Source organism: Pseudomicrostroma glucosiphilum (genome assembly GCF_003144135.1).
Source record: "Pseudomicrostroma glucosiphilum strain MCA 4718 unplaced genomic scaffold BCV69scaffold_2, whole genome shotgun sequence".
Classification (NCBI taxonomy): domain Eukaryota; kingdom Fungi; phylum Basidiomycota; class Exobasidiomycetes; order Microstromatales; family Microstromataceae; genus Microstroma; species Microstroma glucosiphilum.
The window spans coordinates 1,556,344-1,570,541 of record NW_020289914.1 but is presented as its reverse complement, the minus strand read 5'-3'; the positions used below and the strand labels follow the sequence as shown (position 1 = coordinate 1,570,541).

The 14,198-nt window shown below is 55.8% G+C and overlaps 8 protein-coding genes across 8 annotated transcripts; 5 read left to right on the top strand and 3 right to left on the bottom strand.

Moving 5' to 3' along the window:
- Nucleotides 1–19: 19 nt before the first annotated feature.
- On the bottom strand, nucleotides 20–2,141 carry BCV69DRAFT_280867 (hypothetical protein). Its single transcript, XM_025491768.1, has one exon. It carries the CDS (start codon nucleotides 2,049–2,051, stop codon nucleotides 282–284), a length of 1,770 nt encoding a protein of 589 aa, XP_025350418.1. The 5' UTR covers nucleotides 2,052–2,141; the 3' UTR covers nucleotides 20–281.
- A 258-nt stretch (nucleotides 2,142–2,399) lies between these two features.
- BCV69DRAFT_275996 (hypothetical protein) lies at nucleotides 2,400–3,735 on the top strand (the record flags this gene model as incomplete). Its single annotated transcript, XM_025491098.1, has 3 exons — nucleotides 2,400–2,453; nucleotides 2,549–2,805; nucleotides 2,874–3,735. The coding sequence occupies 3 exons, from the start codon at nucleotides 2,400–2,402 to the stop codon at nucleotides 3,733–3,735; spliced, it is 1,173 nt and encodes a 390-aa protein (XP_025350417.1).
- Nucleotides 3,736–4,019: 284 nt separating this feature from the next.
- BCV69DRAFT_113656 (mitochondrial carrier) lies at nucleotides 4,020–5,957 on the top strand. The gene is made up of 3 exons (XM_025489105.1): nucleotides 4,020–4,464; nucleotides 4,549–5,353; nucleotides 5,446–5,957. The coding sequence occupies exons 1-3, from the start codon at nucleotides 4,142–4,144 to the stop codon at nucleotides 5,668–5,670; spliced, it is 1,353 nt and encodes a 450-aa protein (XP_025350416.1). The 5' UTR covers nucleotides 4,020–4,141; the 3' UTR covers nucleotides 5,671–5,957.
- BCV69DRAFT_280864 (putative RPS22A-ribosomal protein S15a.e.c10, cytosolic) lies at nucleotides 5,722–7,373 on the bottom strand. Its single transcript, XM_025491767.1, has 4 exons — nucleotides 6,946–7,373; nucleotides 6,832–6,851; nucleotides 6,630–6,741; nucleotides 5,722–6,223 (listed from the first exon to the last, which is right to left on the bottom strand). Coding segments are annotated over exons 1-4 (393 nt in total). The 5' UTR covers nucleotides 6,947–7,373; the 3' UTR covers nucleotides 5,722–5,963.
- A 264-nt stretch (nucleotides 7,374–7,637) lies between these two features.
- On the top strand, nucleotides 7,638–9,079 carry BCV69DRAFT_280863 (40S ribosomal protein S17). The gene is made up of 3 exons (XM_025491766.1): nucleotides 7,638–7,668; nucleotides 8,101–8,343; nucleotides 8,619–9,079. Exons 1-3 carry the CDS (start codon nucleotides 7,666–7,668, stop codon nucleotides 8,805–8,807), a joined length of 435 nt encoding a protein of 144 aa, XP_025350414.1. The 5' UTR covers nucleotides 7,638–7,665; the 3' UTR covers nucleotides 8,808–9,079.
- A 205-nt stretch (nucleotides 9,080–9,284) lies between these two features.
- BCV69DRAFT_280862 (hypothetical protein) lies at nucleotides 9,285–11,482 on the top strand. The gene has a single exon (XM_025491765.1). It carries the CDS (start codon nucleotides 9,343–9,345, stop codon nucleotides 11,428–11,430), a length of 2,088 nt encoding a protein of 695 aa, XP_025350413.1. The 5' UTR covers nucleotides 9,285–9,342; the 3' UTR covers nucleotides 11,431–11,482.
- Nucleotides 11,483–11,615: 133 nt separating this feature from the next.
- Nucleotides 11,616–13,008, top strand: BCV69DRAFT_280861 (mRNA transport regulator 3). The gene is made up of 4 exons (XM_025491764.1): nucleotides 11,616–11,886; nucleotides 12,024–12,217; nucleotides 12,339–12,758; nucleotides 12,851–13,008. Exons 1-4 carry the CDS (start codon nucleotides 11,715–11,717, stop codon nucleotides 12,941–12,943), a joined length of 879 nt encoding a protein of 292 aa, XP_025350412.1. The 5' UTR covers nucleotides 11,616–11,714; the 3' UTR covers nucleotides 12,944–13,008.
- Nucleotides 13,009–13,072: 64 nt separating this feature from the next.
- On the bottom strand, nucleotides 13,073–14,175 carry BCV69DRAFT_280860 (Sm-like ribonucleo protein). The gene is made up of 3 exons (XM_025491763.1): nucleotides 13,872–14,175; nucleotides 13,459–13,680; nucleotides 13,073–13,212 (listed from the first exon to the last, which is right to left on the bottom strand). The coding sequence occupies exons 1-3, from the start codon at nucleotides 13,902–13,904 to the stop codon at nucleotides 13,189–13,191; spliced, it is 279 nt and encodes a 92-aa protein (XP_025350411.1). The 5' UTR covers nucleotides 13,905–14,175; the 3' UTR covers nucleotides 13,073–13,188.
- Nucleotides 14,176–14,198: the final 23 nt, after the last annotated feature.

Below are 14,198 nucleotides of genomic sequence, written 5' to 3'. Positions count from 1 at the left end.
TGAGCGAGCTGGCCGAAGCGTTGGTGCTTCCGACTTCCGACGTGCATGCAGCCGCGCGGTCCATCTCGCGTTGGAGACGCTCACACGACACCTCCAGCAATGGCGGCAAAATGTCTGACACTGTGATACTGCTCTGTCAGAATATGATGGCATTGCGTACTTCTACAGTCTGGAGCAAGATTTGAACAGCGGCCGAGACGAGACTTGAGTTTGAATTCTACCTGTCATGATTGTTTGAAGCGGATTTAGGGAAGACTAGGATCACTGGGGGAGTTTAGCTATCAGTGAGCGGCTATAGCATCGCCAGGCCTTTTTGCAGCTGCGACCCAAGCTCCGTTGGCCAGAACCATGATGGAGCCGACAACAGACAGGAGCTCCAGTGGGGTGCCCAGGACGAGGCACTGGAATGCAGTAGCAAAGATAATCTGAAGGTAGCTAACCATCGCAGCCCTTGCAGCCGTCTCTCTCTGTAGACCGAGTGTCTGGAATACTTGGGCGAGCAAGGAGAACAGTCCCACGCTAAAGAGGACGACGGTTGCCTCGACGGTGCTTGGCCAGACAAATGGCTGACCCGAAACCACCATCCCTGCGAGGGAGAGAACCCAAGAGCACAAGGCGAAGTAGGCAATGCTGTGGTAAGTCGAGCAAGCCCGACCAAGACTACGCAGGGCAATCCAGGCTCCAGACTGACAAAATACCCCTGCAAGTGCGATGACGACACCGAACACCCGATTTGCGCCGGCAGCTTCGGATTCGTTGCCGCCTTCAATAGGGGGTGTATCTCCAGGGGCACTAGGCACTTCTGCATCACCTTGGCTCCCAAAGATGGCGGTAGGTCGAGCGATGAGAAGTACTCCCAGGAGAGAGCCAATGCCGGCTATTCTCTCCCGGACGCTGAAAGGCTCCGACAGAAAGACAGCAGCTGCGACTCCAGTGACGAGTGGACCCAAGAAGATGATACCAGTGGCATCGGACAGCGAGAGATTCTCGAGCGAAAGATAGAGGAACAAAGTTGACAAGAAGCCAAATGTGCCTCTAGCGATTAGGACGAGTCGGGCCTTGGGTGGGCCGAAGAGGATGTATGGCGTCTTGAAGACCGCCATGGCAGCGATGGCTCCAAGCCAGATGATGAAACACTCGACGAAGACGATCTCGAAGGCACTGATTGGCGGGTGATCCGGACCCCTTCCTGGCGCTTTCTCTCCTTCGAGAGCGTCTAACAGGCTGACAAACCCATTCATCAACGAGTACGCCAGCTGGCTGACACACAGCAGCAAGATGCCGAGATTGGAGCCTGGCGTGCCTCCAATGTCGGCTGTCTTCATCGCGTCTTCCATGGTTGGCTCCTCGTGATGGGTGGTCGCCGATGGTACTCGGAGAGACGACGCTGCCATGTGGTGGCCATATTGCGAGCTACCGCCAGCCACAGAGCCGCCAGGCATCGTGCCGTAGAGCCTGCGAGCAGCAATGGAGGACGACATTAAGCCTGCCCTCTCACTCATTTCCTCTGTCCGCCGGGAGATGACAGATTCTGTGCCGTACCCGTCCTCCGTTCCTGCTGTCTGCTCTTCATCATCAAGATCTTCATCGGCTCTCTTGTGATCCTCCCACTGGCTCCAGGCTTCCTGAGCATGAAGGTAGAGGTTCGGATCGAACATTTGAGCAACGACCGAAAATGTGCTTGCGTTGAGATCTGGTCCCTGTCTCCCATTCTCATCGTCATCTTCGTCCTGAGAGCCATAGACGTCGTCGCTGTTGAGGGAAGAAAGGCTGGCTTGTGATCCATGATGCTGTACTGACGCGGAATCTGGAGATGAAGGCCGAACGATTGGTGACGGCGGCGGCTGGTAGTCTGTCGCTTGTACCCTGCCAGCAGGGGGTGGCACCCGACCTGAAGAGAAGTGAGAGCTCGCAGCATACGAGGAGGGTGCAGGATGGGAAGAGCCAAGGACTGATGCGAGAACATCGGCTTGAGGGCGTGAGCGAGAGGCGTTAGCGGAGGGTCTAGCACCAGCAGCACCATGCCTCGACCGTGTGGGAGACTTCGACATGTTGAGTCGTACAGACGAGTGAGCGGGACAAATTCGAGTGCTTATCCTGGTACAGTTGGAACTGTAAGAGGAAGTGGTCCAAGATAAGGCGGGAAGAAGAAGGTCGAAAAGCGGAAAGAGGAAGGCGGGCCACAATCTGAAAAGTTGTCAGTTGCCTCGCGTCGGGCGGGTCCACGGGAGCCAGACGCACAGACGGACGGAAAGCCAGGCAGACGACGGACGTCATTCGACTGCACTCCACCTCACGACGCGGACCTGTTTCCGTGTCCGTGACGAGGAAGCAGAGGAATCCTTATTCGTCCCCATCCGTCCTTCCATCCAGTAGCCTTTCCATCAGACCACGTCGCAATGCCGTACCGCATCGAGTACGCATCGTCGGGTAGGTCTGCCTGTAATGGAGCGGTGAGTCGTCACTATTCAACACGCTTACTAGACGCTCTGCATCGCTTGTGATGCTGACCTGACTTACATCTGCCATGCCTCCTGCTTCGTTGCAGTTTCCGTGTGGGAGCAAGTTCAAGATAGGGAAGGGCGAGATGCGCATTGGCGCTTTAGTCACCAATCAAGACAGACAGTGGTTCAAGTATCGCCACTGGTGGTGCTGCACTCAAGCAGTCTTCAAGAACATCAAGAAGGAGATCGGTGATGACCCTGCCGACCTGGACGGCTGGGAAGAGCTCAGGGAAGAAGACCAGGACAAATTTGCTGAAGCCTTTCAGGATGAGGCGGTCGATCGCGAAGAAGTACCAGCAGAGTGAGTGCAGAAGCACTTTCGTCCGCTCTCGCCTGGTCAAACGTACTGAACCCGACTGCTGCTTTCAGCCTGCGCCTTCAATGGGACAGGGAGACCAAGTTGAAGGCCAAAGAAGACAGGGCGAAGGCGAGGCAGAAGAAGAGGGAGAAGAAGATGGCCGAGTGCGAGAAGAAGGGTGTGGACTACGTCTCTAGCGAGAACGAGAGCGAGAGCGAGGAGGAGGAGGAGGAAGAGGCCCCTGTAAAGGAAGAGGCAGAGTCAAGTCAGACTCCCAACAAGAAGAAGGCCCCGGTCAAGAAAGCGCCAGCAAAGAAGGCGCCCGCGAAGCGAGGGCGCAAGTCAAAGGCAAAGATTGAGTCCGAAGAAGAAGAAGACTCGGAAATCTCTGAGGAAGAAGAGGAAGACGTCGACCTCGAAAAGGAGATGGAGGAAGAAATGGCGGCGGAAGATTCAGAGGAGGAAGTCAAACCCAGAGGAAAGAAGAGAGGCAGACCTTCGATGTCTAAGCGAAACGCTCCACCTGCCAGAAAGGCGCGCAAGCCCCCTGTCAAGGAGGAGTCCAGTGGCCTCAGTGAAACCGAGGACGACGAAGACGAAGAGGCTGAAGAAGTCATGCCGGCGAAGAAAAACAGGCGGGCCATCAAAGCAGAGGTACCCAATGAGGTCAAGCCTGCTCCAGCTTCTCGACCGGTCAAAAGTGGAAATGATGTAGACAAGGAAGACGGAGCTGCAGCTGCTCAGCCTCGCAAGAGAGGCAGGCCCAAGAAGTCGGACGCTGTAGCGGCTACTGCGCCCAATGGCACCGAGAATGGATCGAATGGCAAGCAGCGAGCCAAGAAGGTCAAAACGGAAGACTCAGAAGAGGCTCCAGCTCCTCCGTCAGGCCGCAAGTCCGGCCGAGGCAGAGTCAAGAATGAGCCTACTGAGTAGGCTTACTTCCTACCGCTTGGCCTCAACATCACACCGCCCTTCTTCTGGCCAACAGCAGTCATTTCTTGCGAGGCGGCCAGACGCATATACCCAAACAAAGCTGTCGCTTCTCTTCTTACCATGTAAAGCGCCTGTAGTTCCATGTACAGAGATTGTTCCATACCTCTTCTCGACTTGATGTGCTCACCCACAGTCAAACAATCAAACAGACACCCTCACAGTCGCTCAATCATGCAGCCGGGCGGAGTTGGACGGAAGTCAAAATCGAGATCTTCTTATCCGGGCCCCTTCTTCTACTCACTGCCCTCCCTTCCCATTATCTCGCTCCGTATACCCTCATCTCCCTGAATCTGTTGCTCAGTCCTGTCTGTGTAGCAGACCTCGGTTGCCTTCCGACTCTGTACTCATGACATGGTCAGCGGCGTACTACCCGTCGGGTGCTGAGTGCTCTGTCTCCACGTCGCATTACGGCATCTCATCAACCCTAGCTCCTGCGTCCTCTTCCTCGTCGAACTGTTCTTCATACAGCACAAGAGAAGCTATCAGGCCACCGATCGTCACTTTGAAGCCTCTGGCTCGATCTTGGAAGGTGCATGCGCCAAATGAGGAAGTCTTTCTGGAGTCGAGCGGGGTGGCCAAGACCGACCAGAAGAAGCTGAGTAGAGCTACGAAGGACATCCTCTTTGGCAGTATCGCCGGGATGGTAGCCAAGGTCTTTGAGCATCCCTTGTGAGCATTGTATATGCACTGAACTCCGCCTCCTTCTCAATTCACCTGCTGACTCACTCTCATGATCTCACCTCACTCTCCCAGCGATCTGATCAAGGTCCGCCTACAAACGCAGCCCTTCTCAGATCCCGGCCCTGGTCAAGGCAAGCCGAAGGGTACGCTCTACAATGGCGCATTTGACGCCTTCCGCCTGACGGTCCAGAAAGAGGGGCTGATCGGTCTATTCCGAGGTCTCTCAATGCCCATTGTGGGCGCAACGCTCGAGAACGCCACGCTCTTCTTTACGTACAATGCGCTACAGGGTCAGATCAGGAGGTTCAATGGAGAGGCCAGCGCCAAGGCGCAGCTCAGAGACTCTCCTGAGAAAGAAGCTGCCGCTTCTACCAAGGCAAATCCTGAGGCTCCTTTATCCCTCCCGCAGCTAGCCATCGCAGCAGCCGGTGCAGGCGCCGTCACCTCGTTTGTCCTTACTCCCATCGAGCTCATCAAGTGTCGCATGCAAGTCCAGATGATCTCAGCCGAAGCGGCCATCCTCGCTCGCGAGGCTACGGGCAAGACAAGTGGCCCACCCATGGTCGAAGCTCTCAACTCTGCCCGGCGAGCTCTTCCGGGCCCGGTTGCCCTTGTGAGAGAGGCAGTGCGAAAGGATGGGTTTGGAGGGTTGTGGTTGGGTCAGACAGGGACGCTGCTGAGGGAGACGGGTGGAGGGATGGCCTGGTTCCTCGCCTTTGAGAGCACGTCGAGGTGGTTCTTGCGGAGAAGAGAGCGGCTGAAGGAGGGAGGAAGTGGGGGTGGGGAGCAAGTAGTGACTAGCAGTGAGCTCAAGTCTTGGCAACTCGTTGTGGCAGGCGCACTGGCTGGCGTGAGCTACAATGTTGTCCTCTTCCCTGTAAGTAGACGAGACCGAGCCAGCACAGGTTTCTTTGTCGCCCCAGGACGAACGCGAGCTCACTTTTATCACGCTTCCTCTTCCCCTGACAGGCCGACTCCGTCAAGTCTACCATCCAAACCGAAGCAGAGCTCTCCCCAGCAGGCACCAAGCCTTCATCCTTCATGGCTACCCTGCGCAGGATTTATACCACGCGAGGATTGGCAGGCCTGTATGCAGGTTGTGGGATCACTTGCCTTCGTAGTGGACCCAGTAGCGCTCTGATCTTCCTGCTGTACAATAGACTAGAAGGATTCGTGGAGAGCAAGGGCTGGTGAGGAACAGACTTACAATACATATCAAACCCGCATAGAGGAAGCAAGAATTGCACTAGAATGACACGATCACGCAATGTCACAAGACTGGATGATTATGCTAGTGTTCAATGTCTGATTGGGGAGAAGCGGTACCACCTGATGACAGAGAATGGTAAAGAGCGAGAACAAGTACAAAGAGTTGCAGAGAAAGATGGAGAGGCAAGAATGCTAGGCATCACCATCCAGTCTGACAACGTTTTGGGAAAAGTCTACTAGTAGGCAACAAGCAAGCATGGCGCAAGCGAGGGAGCCGTTTAGTAGAAGAAGCCGAGGATCTTTCCACCGGCGTGCTTCCTCCTGGCCTCCTCGTGGTCCATGATACCAGCAGAGGTGGTCAGAACGACGTAACCGAACGAACGGGCGGGGAGCAGCTGCGACACGATGGACTCGAGCTTGCCCAGGGGCACGTTGTACCTGGGGGAGATGCAGGCGCACTTGTTCACCCGGCCGAGGAGCTGGATGACGATCTTGCCGGCACGGTGGTCGTCGATGATCTCGAACTCGCCGATGTAGCCTGTAGTAGATTGCAAAACGATGAAGGTCAATGAGTCAGTCGTCGTAATCTCCATGGCAAAGAATCGCACACGCCCGGACGAGCTCCCCCTTGCAGTGGTATGTCACCAGCCGTGTCGAAAATTCTCTGGACTGAAGCTGGAGCAAGAGCATCGACAGGCGACGTCTGCTGCAAGGCCAACAGAGAGTGATGGACGACACGGGCGAGGCAAGAATCGATTTCTCGGACCCTTAAAGGTGGAAATCGGTGGGAGCGAGAGCCGTATCTCCACTAGTTATAAGCCCGAGTTGGGGGATGGATGCCCGCAGAGAGCAGTGCCGTACATGTCGCAGGCTGCTCCGCGCCTCGTCCCTTCCAGGAGAGACCACTCCCAATCTGGTCTGTTGGACTGCGTGCTATTACTCACCGTGCTTCTGCATGCAAGAGAGGAACTTGACGACGACCTTGGAGGAAGGTCGGACGAGCACCTGACGCTTGCCCTTTCGCTCGGCGTTGACGATGGACTGCAGGCAGTCGTTCTGTGGCAAGGAGTGGACGTTAGAGTAGGTACTGGGGTGAGCACAATGTCTCTACAGATGATTGATATGGCCTCGAACGACTCTACTCACAAGAACAGAGATTCGGACCACTGTAAAGGGAAAGGGAATGGAGGGACAAGGGGCGAAATGATCAGTCCCATTGACCCTACCCAGTCCGACTGCAAGACCACTCTGAGTACTCACTATTGTAGGTTGTATAGGAAAGCTTCTTGGAAAGAAGACCTATAAAACCGGGCAGGTACAGCAAAGCACACGTGTTAGCTCACTGTTCTACCCAGCCAACCCCTGATGATCTGAACAATTCGCCATCCCCATCGTCCGACATCCCCACACGACCAGAAGTCCTCCTCGATTGAAAGGCCATGCTCTAGATAGAGGTCGCAAGGCGCAGCCTCTTGTCTTCCATCGAGATGAGCATGGACATAGATCGAGATGGATGATGCCGTGTAGGAGGGATGTATGGCAAAGGCGAGAGGTCCAGCCCCTGCCTTGGCTTGGCACCGCTATGTTTCCGTTGATGCAAGCAGCATTTCCCCTGTGATGCCGATACTAACCTGGAGGGAGTTTGAGATGAGGAGGTGTTGGTGGTGGTGTATCGTAGGACAGAGGTGTACGACTGGGAGAAGACTTGGCTTGTCCCACGCCTCGGCGGCGGACGCAGGCGGGGCGAGGCTGCAGGGTGAATTTTGGCGCAAGGGCAGCACCGCGCGCACTTCGCTCCGGCAAAATCGACGCCGCTCGCTCGCGGCCGCCCGCCTGCGCCCACGCCCTGCCTCGCCCCTCTCCGCCCAGCCAGGGCGAACGAAGGCAGGGCACTGCGATTATTTCCAACCTCCCTGCCTGCCAACCACCAAGACTCCCTCTACACCACCTCTTCATCAACCTCATACACAACCACACATCATGGTGAATATCCCACGTTAGATACATCGCAGAAGGGACCCATTGGCGCACACGTCGTCGATGCTGGAGAAATCAGAGGGAATTCTGCCATTCCAGGAGGACAGAAAGGAAGCATATAGCAGTCCTGCGCGACAACGAGGAGGAGCGAACAAGCCAGACAAGTCACTGCCGAGGCGAGGCGAGGCTACTGCATTGTTCACTATCGCAGAGCTGCCGAGCTGGGGTGAGCTCTGTCACAGTCAGGGATGGGGCATCTCGGGACTCGTGGGCAGTGAGCGGGCTGGGCCGGAAGATTTGGGCAGTGGTACTTGACTGCTGTGGTAGTCACTTGCTTCAGCCGAACTTGCGGAGAAGAGGAATTATCCAGTGTGGCTACGCAACGTTGAGTATGAAGACGATGTGCTGACTTCGCACACCCCTTGTCTCTCATTCCAGGGTCGAGTTCGTACTAAGACTACCAAGCGCGCTGCTCGCGTCCTGATCGAGAAGTACTACCCTCGTCTCAACCCGGTCGACTTTCACACCAACAAGAAGGTCATCGATGAGGTCGCCATCATCCCTTCCAAGCGTCTCCGCAACAAGATTGCCGGTTTCACCACCCACCTGATGAAGCGAATCCAGAAGGGACCCGTCCGTGGTATCTCCTTCAAGCTGCAGGAGGAGGAGCGTGAGCGCAAGGTGAGCAAGCGTTTGCATTGCAGGTTGGCATGGATCGAGAGAAGAGAAGCAGCGTGGCTGGGCAGGAGAAAGAAGTGCTGCTCGATGGTCAGCGCAGGTTCTCCCGTGCGATTGCAGCGGGCCAAAGCAGGTGCACAGTGGCCACAGGTCTGGCAGCGAATCGCTTGTTGTAGACTTACTCGCACGGGATTGCGGATGCTGAAGGCAGGCTTGTTGAGTTGTAGCGACGACTGAATTGCTGCTGACCTTTCCTACTCTCATACCATCACTTTTAGGACCAATACGTTCCCGAGGTCTCTGCTCTGGACACCTCTGTCAACCCTCTCGAGGTGGACGTCGAGACCAAGGAGATGCTCCGTGGCCTTGGCTTCGACTCGATCCCCGTCACCGTTACTGCTGTCACCAACAACAACGCTGACACTGGTCGTCCCCCTCGAAGGAACGTTCCCGGTGCCCGACGTTAAGCGATGCAATTCGCTTCTCTCTCGGTCTCTGTTAGCGTTTCTCATCCGGCTGCGAAGCACCAGATTGTGGTTGCGATAAGAGATGCAAGGTGACCATACCTGTGCCGCCTTCTGCGCTTCTACTCTTCTGATCTAGTCTTCAGTGTAATGTACTCTTTCCACTATCATCATCCTGTCTCGTCGCATGCCGTCATCTCGCACCCTGTGCCATGCTGCGCAGATTTCCACACACACAAAAACATCAAAAGCAATGAGATTGTTTTGAAAGCCCATCATGGTCGATGCTGTGCGAGGTGGTGAAGTGGTGAAGCTTCTTTCAGTGCTTTCGATGCTTTCAATGCTTCCGATGCCAGGCTGCTCTTCTGAGCCTGGGGGACGCAGAGAGGCGTGCCCCGCCCTGACCGGGGCCGGAAGCCTGAGCCAAAATTATTGCACGGAAAGAGAGCGTGACCTGACCTTCTTCTTCCTATTGTGACCTCCACGAGAAGCCAAAGCTTCACTCCCTTCTGACCTTGTCCTTTAAAGGGTTCTACAGATGAGTACAAGCTCATCAGAGCTGGCCGCCATCGAGGCCCAGCTGGCCTTGCAGCGAGCAGCCCTGGCCGATAAGATTTTTGCCCGCTTCGACCAGTCGTCCTCTTCCTCTTCCCGCAAAGCCAATGGACCAACAGCTTCTGGCTCTGCCTCTTCGCCTTCGGCTTCTAAGAAGAAGCAAGATAGCAGTGGGGTAGGTCAGGCTCGCAAGGGGGCTGCAGATGGCGCTGTCGGTGCTAGTGCGCCATTTGAGCATCGCCCGCCTACGTTGGGCCTAGGAGCTACAGCGCAGATGGACAAGGAGGGTACTCATGGCAAGACGCTTGGCAACGGCAGCAGACACCTGTCCAACGAAGATGCAAGGTTGCGGGGACGCCTGACTAGTAAGAAGGAAGCAGCGGCATCTTCTTCTGCCAATGGCGCTGGCAAGAGGAAAGCCGGCAGCGAAGAGGACGAAGAAGACGAAGAAGACGAGAGCAAGGCTGGCAAGCTCGCAAAGGGCAAGGCCGCTGGAAAGACCAAGGTCGACCCTTTCGCTGCCAAGCCTCCCAAAGCTTCGAAGAAGTTGCAGAAAGACGCGCAAGCGGTACAGGAGACGTCTGAGACGAAGAGCTCAGCAAGTCCTACGCTGCCAGTGCAAGCTGCCGCCTCGGCCCTGTCGAATGGAAGACTACACACGCCGCCTTCTGGCGAAGAGTCTCAGCTGTCTAAGAACCAGCGCAAGAAACTCAACAAGAAACGAAGGCTCGAGCAAGAGGTGCAAGCAGCCGAAGGAGGCAGGGCAGCCTCACCCACCCTGTCTGTGACTAGCTCTGCAAAGAAGATGCCTGCCAAGCCCACGAGCACGGTGAAGTTCGCTGCTCGGAGTGAATCGCCCTCTGCCCCAGCTGACGCTAGCGACATGGAGGACGCTCCGCAACAAGCTGCGAGCACACTAGAAGCTGGCTCAGCTTATCGTCCGTCTGGTACGCTTCCGTCCTCGTCAGCACAGCCAGCATCGACCCTCTCGGTGCACCAGAAAGCTCTACACTCAAAGATTCAGGGCTCACACTTTCGTCAACTCAACGAGTCTCTCTACACTTCTGAGTCATCAGATTCCTTCCGCCTGGCTCAAGAAGACCCGAGCCGTATGCAAGCATATCACGAGGGATTCAGGGAGCAGGCAAAGAAGTGGCCGCAGAAGCCCTTTGAGAAGATCGGGGACGTCATTGTTGGCGATATGATCGCCAGCTGGGAGCAAATGCTCTCGAATGGGAGCGGCAAGGGCGCTGCGACTGGGAAGGGCGTCAAGGGGTCCAAGCAGGCTGACGCATCCAGGCTGATACCTGTTGGAGCAGTCGTCGCCGACCTCGGGGCAGGTGAAGGACCTTTGACCAAGTACCTGTCAGCTCATCCCAAGCTCACAGCCAGCAAGGGAGGACTCGCCCCCTCGCTGCAGCCCAGAGTACTCGCCTACGACCTCCTCGATACCGCCGACGGCATCGTGCGAGGTGTCGACTGTGCTCAGGTCGGAGGGGTACCGCTACCTGGTCGGCAAGGCGGTGGTATTCGAGAGCGGATCAGTCGTCTCGAGCAGCGTGGCTCTCAGACAGCCCTCTCAAAGGACAGAGGCGCAGTAGACGTCGTTGTCTTCTGCCTCAGCCTGATGGGAACCGACTGGGTGGGCATGATCCTCGAAGCACGCCGCATACTCAAGAACGGCGGGCAGATCTTGATCGCTGAAGTCAGCAGCCGCTTCACGGACCCCTCCACTCAGCAATTCACTAAGCTTGTGGAAAGGCTGGGCTTTAAGCTGATGGCCAAAGAAGCGGAGAAGGAAGACGGGAAGAAGGACAAGGAGAACAGCCATTTTGTCCTGCTGAGGTACGCCAAGCTGACGGACGAAGAAGTTCTGGCAAGCACTGGAAAGGGCAAGAAGGGCCGAGGGAACGACAATGGTCAGGCTAACGGAGCTTCTTCTGAAGCGAGTGAGGACTCTGAAGGCGAAGCTCTGATCCAAGAGGCGCGTGAGCTGGATGAGAAGGAGCAGAACAGGCTCCGTCTCGAGGGACAAGCTGTGCTGAAGCCGTGCTTGTACAAGAGGCGGTGAGGCTGATGAAGAGTCAGAATAGTATCCAATGCAAGGATTTCTTTCTCATGCTCTTCTTCACGACCGATGAGTCTGTCTAGTGACTTGACCCAACGTGTGTGCTGCTCGGTCTGATCTGGAGTTGCCTGCCGCCCGTTCCGCCTCAGCTCGACTCCACTCGACTTTTCGACCAGATCTTCCTGCGCCTCATTCCTCCCGCTCCCTAATCCTGAAATCACCGACCCTTCCTACGCTCGCACTTCTCATACTAGCTGTCTCTCCTCCTCTGAGGAAGTCCGACCATCATGTCTTACGCTTCGCTGGACAAGCGCCGTATCAACGGCCCCGATCGTGTCTCGCAGCCCATCTTTCGCGCGAGCGAGTCTGTTGCGCCGGGCGAGGCTGCTAATGCAAAGGGAAAGAGTCGACAGGTCGAGGAGAGGAGCAAGAGAGGGGATGATGGTGTGAGACCGATATGTGAGTCTTCGGAAAAGGATTGCAGTGGACTCGACAGCTCCTCTGCTCTCTTCCATTGAGCCGAGTCTATAGAAGCTCGCATGGCACCTGAGCTGTCCGCTGACCTACCGTCCCACCCTTCTACACGGCATCCTCAGTCCTCCAACTGAACCTCATCCCCCAAGCGAACGGCTCAGCATACATCGAGTGTGGTGGTCTGAAGCTGGCATGTGCAGTGTATGGACCAAGACAAGTGCGGAGCAATAATCGCCAGTACACGAATCAGGCAGAGGTGAATGTGGAATGTCGGTATGCGCCTTTTGCGGGGTCGAGCAGGGTGAAGCCTGGTAGGGTGAGTAACGAGGCGAAAGAAGAAGAGCAAAGCATCCAATAGTCGCAAGACGGTTGTGTCTGTGTTTCATCCTCTCAATGCTGACAGCGCCTTATTCTCATGTCCTCCGTCGCTCTCTCAGGACCTAGAATCCACTGCCCTCTCCTCCCTGATCCACACCTCCCTCCTACCGTGTATCCGTCTGAACCTCCTTCCCAAAGCCTCCCTCGACATCTACATTACCATTCTTGAATCTGACGCTTCCCTCGAGGGATGCGCCAGTCTAGCGATCACGGCAGCCAGCGCTTCACTCGCCTCGGCAGGCATCGAGATGTGGGGGCTCTGCGTGGGAAGCAGCGCTGCCCTCGTTGACGTAGACGTAGACGTCGATGGTGGAGCGGGGAAGTCGCAGAAAGGAAGGGAGAGAAGGACACTGGTGGATCCGACGAGGGAAGAGGCAGCTCAGAGCTCGGGCACCGTTGCGCTTTGTAGTATGCCCGCGCTGGGGAGTATCACTTCGTTGGAACAGTCGGGGACGGTGTCATTCGAGGAGCTGGATCAGGTGAGTATGGCGCTGGGAACGCTCTGCCGATCAGACAGATAGATAAAGCTCCAACGTACTGACACTTTCCTGAGTTCTTTCTGGCACAACAGGTCGTTGAGACTCTCACCAAGACGTCAGCGCAGATCCACCTAGTCGTGGCCGAAGCATTGCAAGAGATGGTCACGTCGCGTCGGCCGAGGTAGTATCTTTTGTCCTGTATATCAGAACGATCTCAATACTAGACACTCGCAACCCTCATTCACTCTCCTACAAAGTCTGCCACTTGTGATGTCAAGTCTAGCTAGCTCGACCCGTGTGAAGAGCCAAGGACTGTCATTTTGTTGGGTGTAGTGAGAAGTAAAAGTGCAAGTACAAGTGACGAGAACAGAAGAGTGACAGTGTGAGAGTGGGTGGAGGTGAGAGTGAGAAAGGAAGTGTGCTTCGCTGCTCATAGAGCTGGTTGGATCAATGTCTGTCAGGAGGAGGGGGAGAGCAGATGCGGTCAGTACAGGTCCATCGCGAGTGAGGTACCAGAGGCTCGCAATCTCGAATCGACCGCATCAAGCCCCTGGGCTGTCCTCTGTTCTCGCAGAACCTCTCATCTTTGATAAGGTAGCGGATTCTGGTCTCTTATGGCTTTTCGAGTAGGCTGTCTAGCCAATCCTGTCAATCTGACCCCACTCTAGACCTAGCATTCATCCTGGACTAGCGTACTCACGATATTATCTCCCTTCAGCAATATCCTCCCCAAGTCTCTACTCTGCCCTGCCTTTCCACCCTTGGCCTTGTCCGTGTAAATCTCCCTAGCCTCTGTCATTGTCACGTTCATGAACTCGTCGAATCCTACGATTTTCCCCTCGATGCGCATCTCGAGATTGTCGTAGAGCCAGAGGGAGACGCGGGTGCCTTGTTGCAGATACCGGAAAATGACTTGGATGGGCTGTGGACATGTGAATGATAAGGAGGAGGAGGAGGAGGAGGAGGAGGAGGAGGAGGAGGGGACCGAGGATTTGGGTCAAAGAGGAGATGAAGAGAAGGGAAAGAGACAAGCAGCAAGTCAGTGAATGACTCTCGGCATTAAGGTGCAAAGTTTGCGCAGCAGCCGGACCAATCTGCCACCTCCTCACTCACCTGAACCATCACACGCTGTTGTTTCGACCCCATGCTGGCTATTCTTGGCCTCTTGCGAGGATGTAGGAGATGCTAAAAGAGGGATAGAAACCTTGAAGGAGGCTGGAGCGGAACGAGGCTAAAGCTTCACTGCCTGCTTTGCTCTGATGCCGCGCAGAAGGTATTCCGAGAAGAGGGTTCGCTCAGCGTCAAGCCTGTGTCGTACGGAAGCACAGGTCTAAAAGAGGTCTTGGGACAGAGGAGGCGGGGTATGGCTTCGGGGGTTGTGATGAGTAGGACGAAGTGGATGGTGAGGTGCGTCGATGGGATCTTCCGAAGGTGGATTGT

Bases quoted from the DNA above. Each gene is read 5' to 3' on its own strand.
- BCV69DRAFT_280863 (XM_025491766.1), top strand. The intron at 8,344-8,618 runs GTGAGCAAGCGT...CATCACTTTTAG, and splicing joins AGGAGGAGCGTGAGCGCAAG to GACCAATACGTTCCCGAGGT.
- BCV69DRAFT_280862 (XM_025491765.1), top strand. From the start codon at position 9,343: ATGAGTACAAGCTCATCAGAGCTGGCCGCCATCGAGGCCCAGCTGGCC.
- BCV69DRAFT_280860 (XM_025491763.1), bottom strand. From the start codon at position 13,904: ATGGGGTCGAAACAACAGCGTGTGATGGTTCAG. The intron at 13,681-13,871 runs GTGAGTGAGGAG...ACATGTCCACAG, and splicing joins AACAGCGTGTGATGGTTCAG to CCCATCCAAGTCATTTTCCG. The intron at 13,213-13,458 runs GTGAGTACGCTA...TCCTCCTGACAG, and splicing joins TGCTGAAGGGAGATAATATC to ACATTGATCCAACCAGCTCT.
- BCV69DRAFT_280864 (XM_025491767.1), bottom strand. The intron at 6,742-6,831 runs GTGAGTAGAGTC...TCCTTGCCACAG, and splicing joins TGGTCCGAATCTCTGTTCTT to AACGACTGCCTGCAGTCCAT. The intron at 6,224-6,629 runs GTGAGTAATAGC...AATCTACTACAG, and splicing joins CTCTTGCATGCAGAAGCACG to GCTACATCGGCGAGTTCGAG.
- BCV69DRAFT_113656 (XM_025489105.1), top strand. From the start codon at position 4,142: ATGACATGGTCAGCGGCGTACTACCCGTCGGGTGCTGAGTGCTCTGTC. The intron at 4,465-4,548 runs GTGAGCATTGTA...TCACTCTCCCAG, and splicing joins AAGGTCTTTGAGCATCCCTT to CGATCTGATCAAGGTCCGCC. The intron at 5,354-5,445 runs GTAAGTAGACGA...TTCCCCTGACAG, and splicing joins ACAATGTTGTCCTCTTCCCT to GCCGACTCCGTCAAGTCTAC.
- BCV69DRAFT_280861 (XM_025491764.1), top strand. From the start codon at position 11,715: ATGTCTTACGCTTCGCTGGACAAGCGCCGTATCAACGGCCCCGATCGT. The intron at 11,887-12,023 runs GTGAGTCTTCGG...CGGCATCCTCAG, and splicing joins TGATGGTGTGAGACCGATAT to TCCTCCAACTGAACCTCATC. The intron at 12,218-12,338 runs GTGAGTAACGAG...TCGCTCTCTCAG, and splicing joins GCAGGGTGAAGCCTGGTAGG to GACCTAGAATCCACTGCCCT.
- BCV69DRAFT_280867 (XM_025491768.1), bottom strand. From the start codon at position 2,051: ATGTCGAAGTCTCCCACACGGTCGAGGCATGGTGCTGCTGGTGCTAGA.